General features: G+C 32.4%; 1 protein-coding gene across 1 annotated transcript; it reads left to right on the top strand.

The window, feature by feature from the left end:
- Positions 1-3506: 3506 nt before the first annotated feature.
- On the top strand, positions 3507-11541 carry si:dkey-126g1.9 (required for drug-induced death protein 1). The gene is made up of 2 exons (XM_056449462.1): positions 3507-3845; positions 10799-11541. Exons 1-2 carry the CDS (start codon positions 3585-3587, stop codon positions 10934-10936), a joined length of 399 nt encoding a protein of 132 aa, XP_056305437.1. The 5' UTR covers positions 3507-3584; the 3' UTR covers positions 10937-11541.
- The last annotated feature ends 1786 nt before the right edge of the window (positions 11542-13327 follow it).

The raw sequence follows: 13327 nt of genomic DNA, 5'->3' as shown, positions 1-13327 counted from the left end.
ACGTATAATACTGAGGTTTTGGAAGGATATTCAATGCCCTACATGTAAATTATAGATGGAATCCATGATTGAAAATGTATCATTTGAGAAAATGTTGGCCAAAATGAATGGTGATTACAAGGAAATAGATATGTGGGAGATTTTCATTTCCTCCCTTGAAATGTGAATGTATCTATCCTGTTATGCTCTGTACTATTATTTTAGTATTTTTTTTTTGTTATTGGTTGTTGAATTATTTATTCATTTTCTAAACTGATAAAACAAATTTATAAATTGTGAAGAACCTGTATACATTTTATATTTTTGTATGGTATTGTATGTTATTTCAAGAAAAAAAACTAATAAAAATCTTATTTCCAAAAAAAAATAATAATAATTGTATATAGTTTTACTTTTAATAATATGACAAATTCTAAAAAAAACAAATACAAAATTTTTTTCATATTAACCTCTTCAGCAATTTTTAAGTATATTATAAGATACTTTTTAACTCGAGACGATGTTTCTTACCTTTGTACTGAATAAGAGGATTTTTTTTTCAAATCAGCACTTGGCTGAACAACATGGCTGTGTTTTTTTTGTGAGACTGTCCTAGAATGTGACAAAGTGTTTCAACATATGTTCGTTTATTTCTTAAATTATGGGAAATACATTAGCACATTTTCTTCACCATAGATTGAATGAAGATTGAGTGCTTAAATTTCTCAGATTCATTAAAACTGCAGCTTCACATGTTCACATTATTTCTTCAGTTAAACAGGAAATACAATGAAAACAAGATTATTCAAAGAGTTTGACTCATGGTAAATGGGTAGACAGGCCTAGGAACTATAAATGCACAAGAGCAGATGACTAAATAAGACTAGGAACAATGGAGAGATTAACGACACAGACGTGACATCAACAAGGGGGGGAAAAAAGGATTTCAAAATGTAAGACTGGTTTAAAGAAACATTTGAGACTGATTAAAAAACACAGAACAAACTATTTATACTTATTAAGAGATTGTAATAAAAGACAACCAAACGTGCATTGTTATCATACATTGTAATCATGTATGCTAAAATAATTGATAAACTACGCTGACTTTTAAAGGACTTTCTCTTAATCTTTAAATGGTGTGCAGTGTGAAAACTCATGTCACAATTTACAGCAAAAGAATGAGGAACCACCAACTTTATGGAGAAGTTGACCAGTTTCTAACACTCATGTGGTCTTCATTTGTGGTTTAAAGAAACTTGTTTTGTGGCTAAACAGTATAAGTAACCTTAATCAGTAACCTTCTCTATATACTCACAGGTGAGGTTAGTGTAGAGGTTGTTTTATTATATCATCAATATGATAATATTCAGCATATTTAAAACATTATGAACAATTTTTATATGTATTCATATACACTTGATGCAGTGGGAATTTGAGGACACCTCATGCAAAAATAAACCATCAGTGCTTATTGCTTAAAGCAGTGTTTCATCAAACATCCTTTGAGCTGCTCATAATAACAAAAATGAGCAATAATAATAATACACTATTTAGTTCTGTAGGTTAAATTTATCATAATGTAAGATAAAGTAATAACAGTAAACACGTAATGGATTGTACTGAACATTCTTCTACAATGAAAATAATTAGTAAATGCAAAGACTTTTGTCTTTTCATTTCTGTTGCCATTGTCGAAAATAAGTCTAATCTAATTGATAAAAATTATTAATTAAAATTGTCTTTCTTTCCACTCGAGCTTATTATTACAAACATACCACATCCAGTATGTTAGAAATACTATGACTAAACTAAGTAACACATAATACATATTGTAAAAAAAATACACATTGTTAAAAACTTTAGGCATTTTTCATTGTAAAGCTACAATATTTACTCTAGAATGTATCTATTTTAAACCCAGCTCAAACATTTTAAACAGTTGTTTATAAAGTACTTACAAGACCGACAAGACGAGTGTCTCCAAACAGCTGCTATACTCTACTTTCAGTTCAGAGATTTCACTCCTGTCAGTCAACAATCACGTGGTCACAAAGAGGAGGGGCTAAATCATGACTCAGATTTTTGCTATAGACTGTAAAAAAAGGTTCTTGCCTTTTATTATTACACGTGCAAGAACTTCCCTCTCACATTTTTGTATAGATCTCCATGAAGCATTTCATAAAAAAATAAAGAATAATACCAAGGCAATTCATAAAAAGCTTTTTTTTCTTAACTTTGCTTAGTGATTCCAAAAGATAACAGGCCTAATAAAAAATTAAATATAATAATCATGATATATAAACAGTAAATATTAGAATAAATATAAACTAACATGATACAGCTTAACCTTAAATTAATTACATTGAATTAAATAAAAAATGTAACTATTAATATTAATAATAATAAAGCCATGAATTGTAAGAAGTATGTCAAAGAAATATATTTCTTTAATTTATAAGAAAGTTTTTTTTAATGCAGGCAACATTTTTGCCCCACTTTTTTAAAGACTAACTAACATTCCATAAATGTTAAGTGTTTGTTTATTGATTTATTGTTTATTTATTAATTAAATACACTCTAAAAATGCTGGCTTGTTAACCCAGCATTGGATCAAATATAGGCAAGTGAGTTTTTAAAAAAAAAAAAAAATTTTAAATGACACTTTTTAATCCAAAAGTTGAGTTTGTTCACATTTTACCCAATTTTAGGTTACAACAACAACCTAGCTTTTTTGTATTGTGTAGCTTATTTTATTGCAAATTTAATTTCAAACAATATAAATTATTATAAAATCCCAATTTTAATATTGTTATAAACAGGGTGTTAATAATTAGCGGGGTTTTTGCGATTCACTGCATGTGTTCAATCCTATATTTTATGGTTCAATCGCAGTCAATGGTAAGAAAAATATCATTCAACAATCTGAAACTGGCTGTTCTAGAGCACCGATAGACATATTAAGTCTTTACAAAAACACATTTCTTGTAAAATAGGTGTTAATATCTGCATGTAGCCTAAAAAAATTAAAAAAAATGACACATAATTTGTAGAGTTTGACCTTCAGTAACCTTTAAAATAGTCAATAAATATCCTTCAAAACACTCACTGAAAATTCATACATTTTAATAATGAAATAGATGTAATTTAAATACATTTATAAATTCGGTTTACTGAAGCATGAGTTACCAAACTACCATACTACCCCGCCCCCCTTAATAAGTAGCCATGCAACAAACAACAGATTTTCTGCATTTAAAATTTTTACGAAATACTTTTTGTAACGTGTCATAATATTCTAAATCAATCAAATAATGAAGGGATTTGCATTCCACACCATTAAAGGTCACTTTAAATCTGCCCCCACTGTATGTGAATGGAAATTAATTTAATTAAGCTTTACTTCAGTGACTGGACTGTCAACAAGAGTTTGTAGTACAGTATCTCTCTCTCTCTCTCCCTCCCTCCCGGTGTGAGCTTGATGATGTTGGACTCAGAGCTGGACTTCAGCCAGACACAAACAGGAGGATGTGCGTATGAAGTCCTGAGCTCCTGATCATCAGTCAGAGCAAAGCAAAGTAAAGCACAAACTCCTGGAGGAGATCATGAAGCCCAAGTCTCTCTGCGTCCCGCGGTTTGGCATGTTTGAGGAGGGCAGATACCGGCGGCAGGTCGACGCAGCGACACCGGAGCAGAGTGTCGATCATACGGTCGAGAAGAAGAAGAAGAAGAGGCCCAGAGAGCCGCAGTTCACAGCCCTGACCGAGAGACCACCGTACGAGCTCTTGCTGGAGGACGACAGCCAGCACACAGTGAAGGAGGAAAAGAAAGCGAAGAAGAAGGAAAAGTACAAGAAATACAAAAAGGTATGCACTTTTTGAAATAAATGTTTTGTTTTCCTGCGCTGATTTATGTGTGCAGACCTACCAATTAAAGTTCGGTAACACTTTCGCGACTAAGGACCGACAGTAATGAATCCACATTTTCAGGATATCGGATACACTGTAAACATTTAAATGAATTAAACTCTGACACCATTTGAAATAAAATATTTGAATAAACTCTAAAATTGTCTAAATATTATTCTCTATGATGCACAAGTTTTGTTTTTACAGTTATGCCTTTGTTGATTTTATATACAGTAATGAATCCATATTTTTATTAAGTCGGATACACTGTAAACACTTCAATGAATTAAACTCTGGCACCATTTGAGATAAAATATTGAAATCAACTCTAAATTTGTCTAAATATTATTCTCTATGATGCACAAGTTTTGCTTTTTACAGTTATGCCTTTGTTGATTTTATACACAGTAATGAATCCATATTTTCCATTCATACACTGTAAACATTTAAATGGGGGAGTTGGGGAGCTGGGATGTAAACATAAAAAGTTTGGTACCTATTTGTTTTTGCTACTTTTGAAGTTACAGTTTTTCAGCTTTCATCAAAATATATTTTTTTGTATGTTCAACATAAGAAAGAAATACATAAAGGTTTTCAACCACTTGAAAGTGAGTAATTAGAGTAAATTTGTGATGAACTATTCCTATAAGTTAATTTATTCACTAACATGAACACATTGATGAATGCATTAATGCAGTATTTATTCATGTTTGTTAACATTAGTTAATAGAAATAAATGTTAACTCACAGTCAGTTTTAATATTCGGATTTTAATGAGGCATTAGTAAATGCTGAACTATGAATAATAAATGCTGTTCGAGTATTGTTTATTATTTGTTCATGTTAGTAATAGTATTAATGAAACCTTATTGTAAAATGTGACTAGAAGTTCTGAGTCTATTTTAAATAAAATCTCACTGCTGCATTTATTTGATCCGAGACACACCAAAAAAAGTGATATTGTGAAATATTATTACACTCTTAAAAATAAAACAAAATAAAATAAAAATGTGTTTAATTTGATGGCAAGCAGTAATTGCTGCAGACTTCTGAGTTCAGTGTCCCATGATCTTTGAGAAATCAATCAGCTGATTTGGTGTGCAAATTATCAATGCAGCAGCAAATGAGCTGCTTTTTTGACTATTTTTATTCTTTTTCTTTACAATATACCAATAAATCAAGTATCTAATGATTATAGTACATTATATTTTTCCAATTCACATCTGACTATTCAGTAATCAAATCATGCTTTCAAAAACAAATTGTTTCTTAATTGCTTTAAAGGGGGTTTTGATTATGAAATTATGCACAGTGAAAGTTCCCTTTTCAGCTGACGCTTTGAATCTAATAACCATCTAAATTTTTGCCTTTTTTGAACAAGCACATGGCTTATCTAGTGAATGTGCTGACCCTGTGTTAGATTATAGGTCAGAGATCAATGGGTGACCTGTCTGGAGTCTTAGACGGTTTCCTTATCAGACTCAGCCAATTAAAACCGACGAGACTGAGTGTAAATAGAGCATCTTTAGTAAACACCATCCCTCTGTAATCCACTTAAAATCTAAAGCATCATTGTTTTTTTCCAAAGCATTTAGGAGCACTTTGTGAATTGCTAATTGCATAGCTTTATAAACAATATAAAAGCTTTATAAACAATATAAAGTGAAATACAGTGCTCAACATCAATGATTTTACACTGTAAAATATCATATTCATTCTTTATAGTTCACTACTGTCATATGCACTGCATTATGGGTAATTGTAAAACGATTACGGTAATTAACTGCATATTAGGAATTTACGGTATTCTACTGTAATCAAATTAATCAAGTACCGCTACTGTAGCTGAAGGGAAAAATGAGATAGTTAATAAAAAAATATTTAATTAGCATCTTGTATCACAAAATGTATTAAGATAAATAGATTGATAATTGAACATTACTTTTGTAAGCTATTTAAAATGGATATAATAACAATAAACAATAAAAATATTGCCGTACATGATCTCGTTACTTGTTTGGAATTTATTAAATTCAATAGTAAATACTAAAAATAAAGGTTTTTTACTGCTAGTGTAAAATGTAAATAAATTACAGTACTGTAAAAATTTCATACTGTAAAATTATGTGGTAAAGGGCATTTTACCATAAAAAGAAGTTGCGGTACGGTATTTTTACTGTAAAATGTAATTGCGGTAGGGCCCTGCTACTGTAAATAACTGTAAAATTGCAGCTAACTCTAACACTGTAAGACTATTAATGTTGACTGTATTTCACTTTATATTGTTTATAAAGCTATTTTAACAAAAATAAATTATAATAAAATAATATGCTGGATAAGTTGGCGGTTCATTCCGCTGTGGCAACCCCTGATTAATAAAGGGACTAAGCCGAAAAGAAAATGAATGAATGAATAATGAAGCCACAGGACATAAATGAACTCCCGCAAGTTTATTTTTAATATGCAGTAAATTACTGTAAAAGTATTATAATTACCCCCTAATGCAGTGCATATTACAGTTGTGATCTCTAAAGAATGAGGTATTTTGCTGGGCGTTTTTGCAGTAAATAACTGTAAAATTGCGGTAAAGTCTAACCGTGTAAAATTATTAACATTGACTGTATTTCACTTTATATTGTTTATAAATCTATTAGCACCAAACTTAAAAGTCAAATATATCCTCTTTTGTGGTTGTGGTTAGTAGAAGGATGCATTTTCAGGTAATTTACTGTAAAGGGGAAGTGGCGGTAATCAGCTGGCAACAGTGCAGCCAGTAAGTTACTGCAAAAAATATAATATAATGTCTAACTGTGTATGTTGTTGACCCACTACTTCGGGTTGAAACTCATCCTTCCACTAACCACAACCACAAAAGAGGATAAATTTCACTTTTATTAATAATGTAAACTTATGAACGGCTCCAGAACAAGGGTCAAAACATAACAAAAATGTTTAGATTTGCATTAAAATAAATACAGGGATTGGTGAATTTGTGTAACTAAAAAGTGACCCCAAAAGAGACATTTTACTTGTGTTATGTATTTTAACTACACTCAAAAAATTATGTTTGCTGTTTGTTCAAACTATTTATTCAAAATGAGCTGAAACATTTCAATCCGTGAGGGTTTTTGGGGACAACTTAATTGTTTTATGTTCAATCCTCTTACATTTGTAAAAACTAATAGGTTAACTTACAGTAATTCCTTCATGTTGTTCCAACACAAATGAATTGTGTGGAACCCAGCATTGTATGGATCACTCAAAAAACATTTTTTGCTTGTTTAAACTACTTATTTAAAATGAGCTGAAACAACACAATTCTTGAGATTTCATTGGGGGCAACTTAATTTTTTTATGTTTAATCCACAATCATTTGTTAAAAGTGTTAAGTTAACTTAATCGATTTGTGTTGGGACAACATGAAGGAATTGTGTGGAACCCTGCATTTTTTACAGTGATGGAGAATATTGGAAAAATCTGACATTGCAATACTTAGTTTTTCTGCAATATTTATTGCGATATGAATATAATTTCATCAGATGATTTTAATAGCTCTTTTTGGGAAGATTTCATAAATTTAAATCGATTGGGGTGATCAAGTATTTGTAGATTATATTATATTATAATATATTACAAGCATCCACAAATAAATTAATATATTACAAGCATTCACAAATACAACAGAGCACAAACAATGATAAATAAACAGTGCTTTTCTCGGGAGTTCTATACAAATATGGAAATTGAACAGTCAAATGTAAAATAATTTGGTCATCATTGTATAAATAATTCATTCATTCATTTTCTTTCGACTTAGTCCCTATTTCGGGATATGTTTTACACAGTGGATGCCCTTCCAGCCGCAACCCAGAACTGGGAAACACCCATACACTCTCACATTCACACACACACACACTCATACACTATGGCCAATTTAGTTTATCCAATACATTTATAACGCATGCCTTTGGACTGTGGGAGAAACCAGAGCACCCGGAGGAAACCCACGCGAACACAGGGAGAACATGCAAACTCCACACAGAAACGCCAACTGGCCCAGCCTGGACTCGAACCAGCGACCTTCTTGCTCTGAGGCGACAACCGCTGAGCCACCATGCTGCCCTGTATAAATAATTTTATATAATAGTATAAAAATAATATTTAATAATATCTTTATCTTTTAATCTTAAAGAAACAATCTCATCCTGTGATGTGACTATTGCGGATACACACATTGCGAAATCAATGCTCAAACGATATGTTGTTCAGCCCGAATTTTAACAACATTAAATCACACTGAATTCACTGAAAAGCTTTTCTAGTTAATCTTGAACACAACAAGAGCTACACAGTCCGACGTTCATTTGTGTTATTTTGGGAGGAACGGGTCATTCAGATCACATGCAGTTATCCATTGTCATGCAGCAGAAATTTCCTCTCAGGATAAAGCAGTACATCCTGTTTCTGGCCTGTTGTCCCACACAGAGGCAGCCACTAATGTAAAGCCTATAAACTACACGCTGCTGCCAGTATAAAGTGATAAATCCAGCTAAATTGGTTTAATCCTTCTTGAACGTCTCCTTGGAATTCCGTCCCGCTACAAGCCTTAATACTTTACTTTTGCTACGAGCACAAGCTAAACTTCCTGAATCTGTGAATGAAGCCCTGCTCATTCGCCCAAAATAGTTAGAGGAAATTACATTTCATTCTAGCTGTTTAAATATTTATTGTTGCTCAGATTTTTGGATTTGGATTTTTTCCAGAATAAAATAATAACTACATTATGAAAAATTGCATGATTAAATTAAAAAACAATACATAAAAAATGAAAAAAAAATATTAAAACACTGTAAAAAAATCAAGATTATTGAAGTGTTTTCCACTACAAAATGTCATGTTTAATTCAGAGTGTTACTTGTAGTTTATTTATTATTTGTGAAATTTATTTTGCTTTTATATATATTTTTTGTTTTTGGTGGAGAAATTAAAACTGGAAACTAAAGAACTAAATCAATAAAATTCACATTAATGATTATAATTCATTAAACTGAAAAACCAACAAAATCAGTCATTCGAAAAAAAAAAATTTTAAGGAAAAAAGCATTTAAATTTGACAGGAGGACAAAGACTTTCTCTTCGACTGTACTAAGCATCAGTGTGCTGTGTGTGAGAGTTAAATATGTAGTGAGCTGTCAGTCGAGGTGTTTAAGCCTCTGCAGTGACAGTGAGGTGTTAAGGTTTGATGTGCTGCTTTAAATCCACTTCATACATGAGTCAGACACAGATACACTCAAACACACAACGCTATCCATCCTCACACACACACACACACACACGCACACACACACACACACACACATGCACACACACACACACACACACACACACACAACACAAAAACAATGACACCATGAAATATGACCACACACTTTCTGCTTTTTATGTGGACTTTTATAATAGACATTTGGTTCATATTTAATAAAAATGTATAATAATTAATTAAATTGAACCACCAGATGTTTTAATATAACAAAGATTTGTTCCCTAAGGTATAAATGAATCTTTCTTAGTCAAACTATTTTGTGATGCAGCAAGTAGTCATTTTTAAGTATTTGAATATGTCATTTGCCCTGGACCACAAAACCAGTGTCAATTTCTTTATTAAAATTTTGACATCACATGAAAGTCAAATCAAATATTAATTACAGGACAATGTTTGACTGAGATGCAACTTTTTAAAAATCTGGAATGTGAGGTTTCAAAAAAATCTAAATACTGAGAAAAATTTATTTTATTTCAGAGGACTTCTATTTCAGAAGTCGCCACAGAGTAATGAACCGCCAACTATTCCAGCATATGTTTTACGCAGTGGATGCCCTTTCACCCGCAACACAGTACTGGGAAACACCAATACACACTCATTCACACTCATACACTACTAGTTTATTCAATTCACTGTTCCTGGATATCTACCTTCCGGCAGATTTCAGCTCCAACCCTGATCAAACACACCTGAGCCAATTAATTAGGACCTGAACAGCAATTGATAATTACAGGCAGGTGTGTTTGATATGGGTTGCAACTGAAATCTGCAGGAAGGTAGACCTCCACAAATAGGGTTGGTCATCCCTGGTATGCTGCATGTTTTTGGACTGTGCGGGAAACTGGAGCACCCGGAGGAAACCCATGAGAACACGGGGACAACATGCAACATCCACACGTGCATGCCATCTGATCCAGCCGGGACTTGAACCAGCGACCTTCTTGCTGAGGCGACAGTGCTAACCACTGAGTCACCGTGCTGCCCCAATTTAAAGTTGTCCAAATTTAGTGTTTAGCGATGCATGTTACTAATCAGAGTTAGTAATCAGAGCAGTAAGAAATTTAGAAAATATCTTGATGGAACTTGATCTCTATTTAATATTCAAATGATTTTTGACATTGAAGTAAAATAGATCATTTTGACTCAGCTTTTTAGCCATTGCCAGAAACGTGCCCATGCAACATAAAATATTATCATCGAAGGTCACAAATAAAGACACCCTAATGATCCTTAAAAAATACAAAATTTGGACAAAAGTTTGTTCTCTAAGGCAGTGTTTCTCAACCACGTTCCTGGAGGACCACCAGATCTGCACATATTCATTGTCTACTTAACCAAACACACCTGATTCAGATCATCAGCTGATTATCAGAGACTGAAAAACCTGTAATGGATATGGCAGACAAAGGTGACATCCAAAACATGCAGTGTTGGTGGTCCTTCAGGAACATGGTTGAGAAACACTGCTCTAAGGTGTTACTGAATCTTTCTAAGTCCAACTATTTTGCAGTAATTCTTAGTCAATTGAATACGTCATTTCTTTTAAGTATAAATTCACCATGTAAACATTCAACATTCTGTCTTCCAGAACGTAGGAAAGGCTCTTCGATACAGTTGGAAATGTCTGATGCTGGGTCTGCAGAACTTCACCGTTGGATATTCCACCCCTTTCTCCACCGCTTCCTCCATTATTCCTGATTTCCACCCTGGAGGAGCCTGGGGTTGAGTCCAGCATTTGATCCTCCTTAAAGTCATCCAAAAAATCTTCATATATGGACCAGTCGATGCTACACATCCAGATGCTGCTTTACAAACGGACCAAACGTCTGCCTGAGCAACCCCAGCTCTCATGCTGTAAACTGTTGTAAATATCCACAACTGAAAATCTACAGCTATACGAAAGATGTATGTCTTTTTATACCCAGTTCTATATGTGTATATTTGCTCAGAATTTATATGAATTTCTGTATCGATAATGAATTATTCTTGTATACTGAACTAATATGCAACTGTCCCTTTAATTAATTCTGCAATTATTTTATGCATAGGCTGAAGGCTGTGAATGAGCGATTCACATTAAAAGAGAGGATTTGCTTGATAAAGAGATTAATTTGAATGTTTTTAGGATGGGAAATATAAGTATGTTTCTTAAAAATTGTAGGACACTTTGGATGTATTAATGGGAACGATAACAGGAAAAGATGATCAGAGAAATGACAGTGCCATGACTTGTTTGAGGGAGTCAGTGAAGCTGAGTAACTTGCTTATAACACCTGCTTAAAGTTATTTCTAAGACAAGAAATGTGATTAAAATTAATAAATGAAAATTCAGAGTGGTGCTATATTGTCTGTTTATTCATTAAATGTTAGTTGTAATTGCTTTATAAAAATATACATTCATTCATTCTTTCATTCATTCATTTTCCTTCGGCTCAGTCTCTTTATTCAACATTCATTTCACACACATACATTATGGCCAATTCAGTTTATTCATTTCACCTATAGCGAATGTCTTTGGACTGTAGGCGAAGATGGAGCACCCACGCGAACACAGGGAAACTCCACACAGAAATGCCAGCTGACTCAGCTGGGACTCAAACCAGCGGCCTTCTTGCTGTGAGGTGACAGTGCTAACCACTGAGACACTCTGTGTCCCAGCATATGTTTTTAGGTCATTGTAACTTAATAAACTAAGTTAATCGTGGTCTAACTTAATTTTATAAGTTACGCAAACTGTTTTAAGTCAGTTTAACATAATATCAGTTCAACAGAATGGAAAGATTTAAGGCAACCAGGATTTTTTTACAGTGTAGCCAAAAAAAATTTATCTAAAAAGAGCCTAATCAATTTTACAATCATTGTTTTAGTTTGTTAAAAGCTGCTTTTATTCCAGCCACACTAAAAATATAACTTTTCCCAGAAGAAAAAACATTATAGCAAATACTGTGAAAATTTCCTCACTCTGTTAAACTTCACTTAGGAAATATTTCATAAAGAATAAACATTTAACACAAAGGCTAATCACTTTAATGTCAACACTGGCTAAAAGTAGATCACTTTCACTTGCCAAAAGTCACATTTTAAGATACTGTATTTCCCAATTTCCAAACCCTTGAATGCAAAACTTAATTAAGCCCAATTAAGCCACTACAAATGAGTCATTTCAGTCACATTTCACTGTGTGATTTTTACAAACAATAATACAAACAATAATTACTTGTCATTGTACATGCAGAATTGGGTTGGACATAAATTAATAGTAAACCAGATTACGGACTATTGATTATTGAGATTATTGAAAAAAGTTCAATTATGCACTTACCCTAATTTGATTTCAATTCATTATCTGTCTGGAGAAAAATAATCTAACTTAGTAATGCTGATTCAAAATGAGATGTTAAAAATGTTTTATTTTTAAAATCAAGAAATATAATTTGCAATGGGATATTTCTTTTATATCTGCTAAATATAATTAATAGCCATGCAATATAAATAGTTCTATACTGCACTGTAAAAAATCACATGATCATTCAGTCATGACAACATATGTTTTTAGTTCATTTTAACTTATTAAGCTAAGTTATTCATGTTCTAACTTAATTTTATAAGTTACCCAAGCTGTTTTAAGTTAGTTTATCATAATAAAAGTTCAACTGAGTCATGAGGTTAATTTGGTTCATCTTAAAAATTTAAGGCAACCAGGATTTTTTTACAGTGTGTAGAAATTGGCTATACTTATGTCTTTTAAGTTAAGAAATGTATCCCTGGAGGCTGGAGCTCAAAACCAGCCTTAAATTGCACAAGTATTTGTGTGAATAGTCCAAAATACATCGTATGAGTCTTTTATGCCAAAAATCATTACAATATAGAGAAAAGCTCGATGAAGACGTTTAGTAAATTTCCATTAGTAAATATATGAAAACTAATGTCTAATGTTTCTGACTTGGACAAATCTAAAGACAGGCTTTTAGCCCTGAGATTTCAGTTCTTTTTTGTCCTATCCTAACAACAAATACATAGATTGAATGCTTATACATAATATAAAAGACAAATAAATGTCAATTTCCACATATTTACACTTACAACTGATTTTCTGATCCACAGTTAAATAGCTTCT

Source organism: Danio aesculapii, chromosome 23 (assembly GCF_903798145.1).
Source record: "Danio aesculapii chromosome 23, fDanAes4.1, whole genome shotgun sequence".
NCBI classification, from domain to species: Eukaryota; Metazoa; Chordata; class Actinopteri; order Cypriniformes; family Danionidae; genus Danio; species Danio aesculapii.
This window is presented reverse-complemented; position numbering and strand designations above follow the sequence as displayed.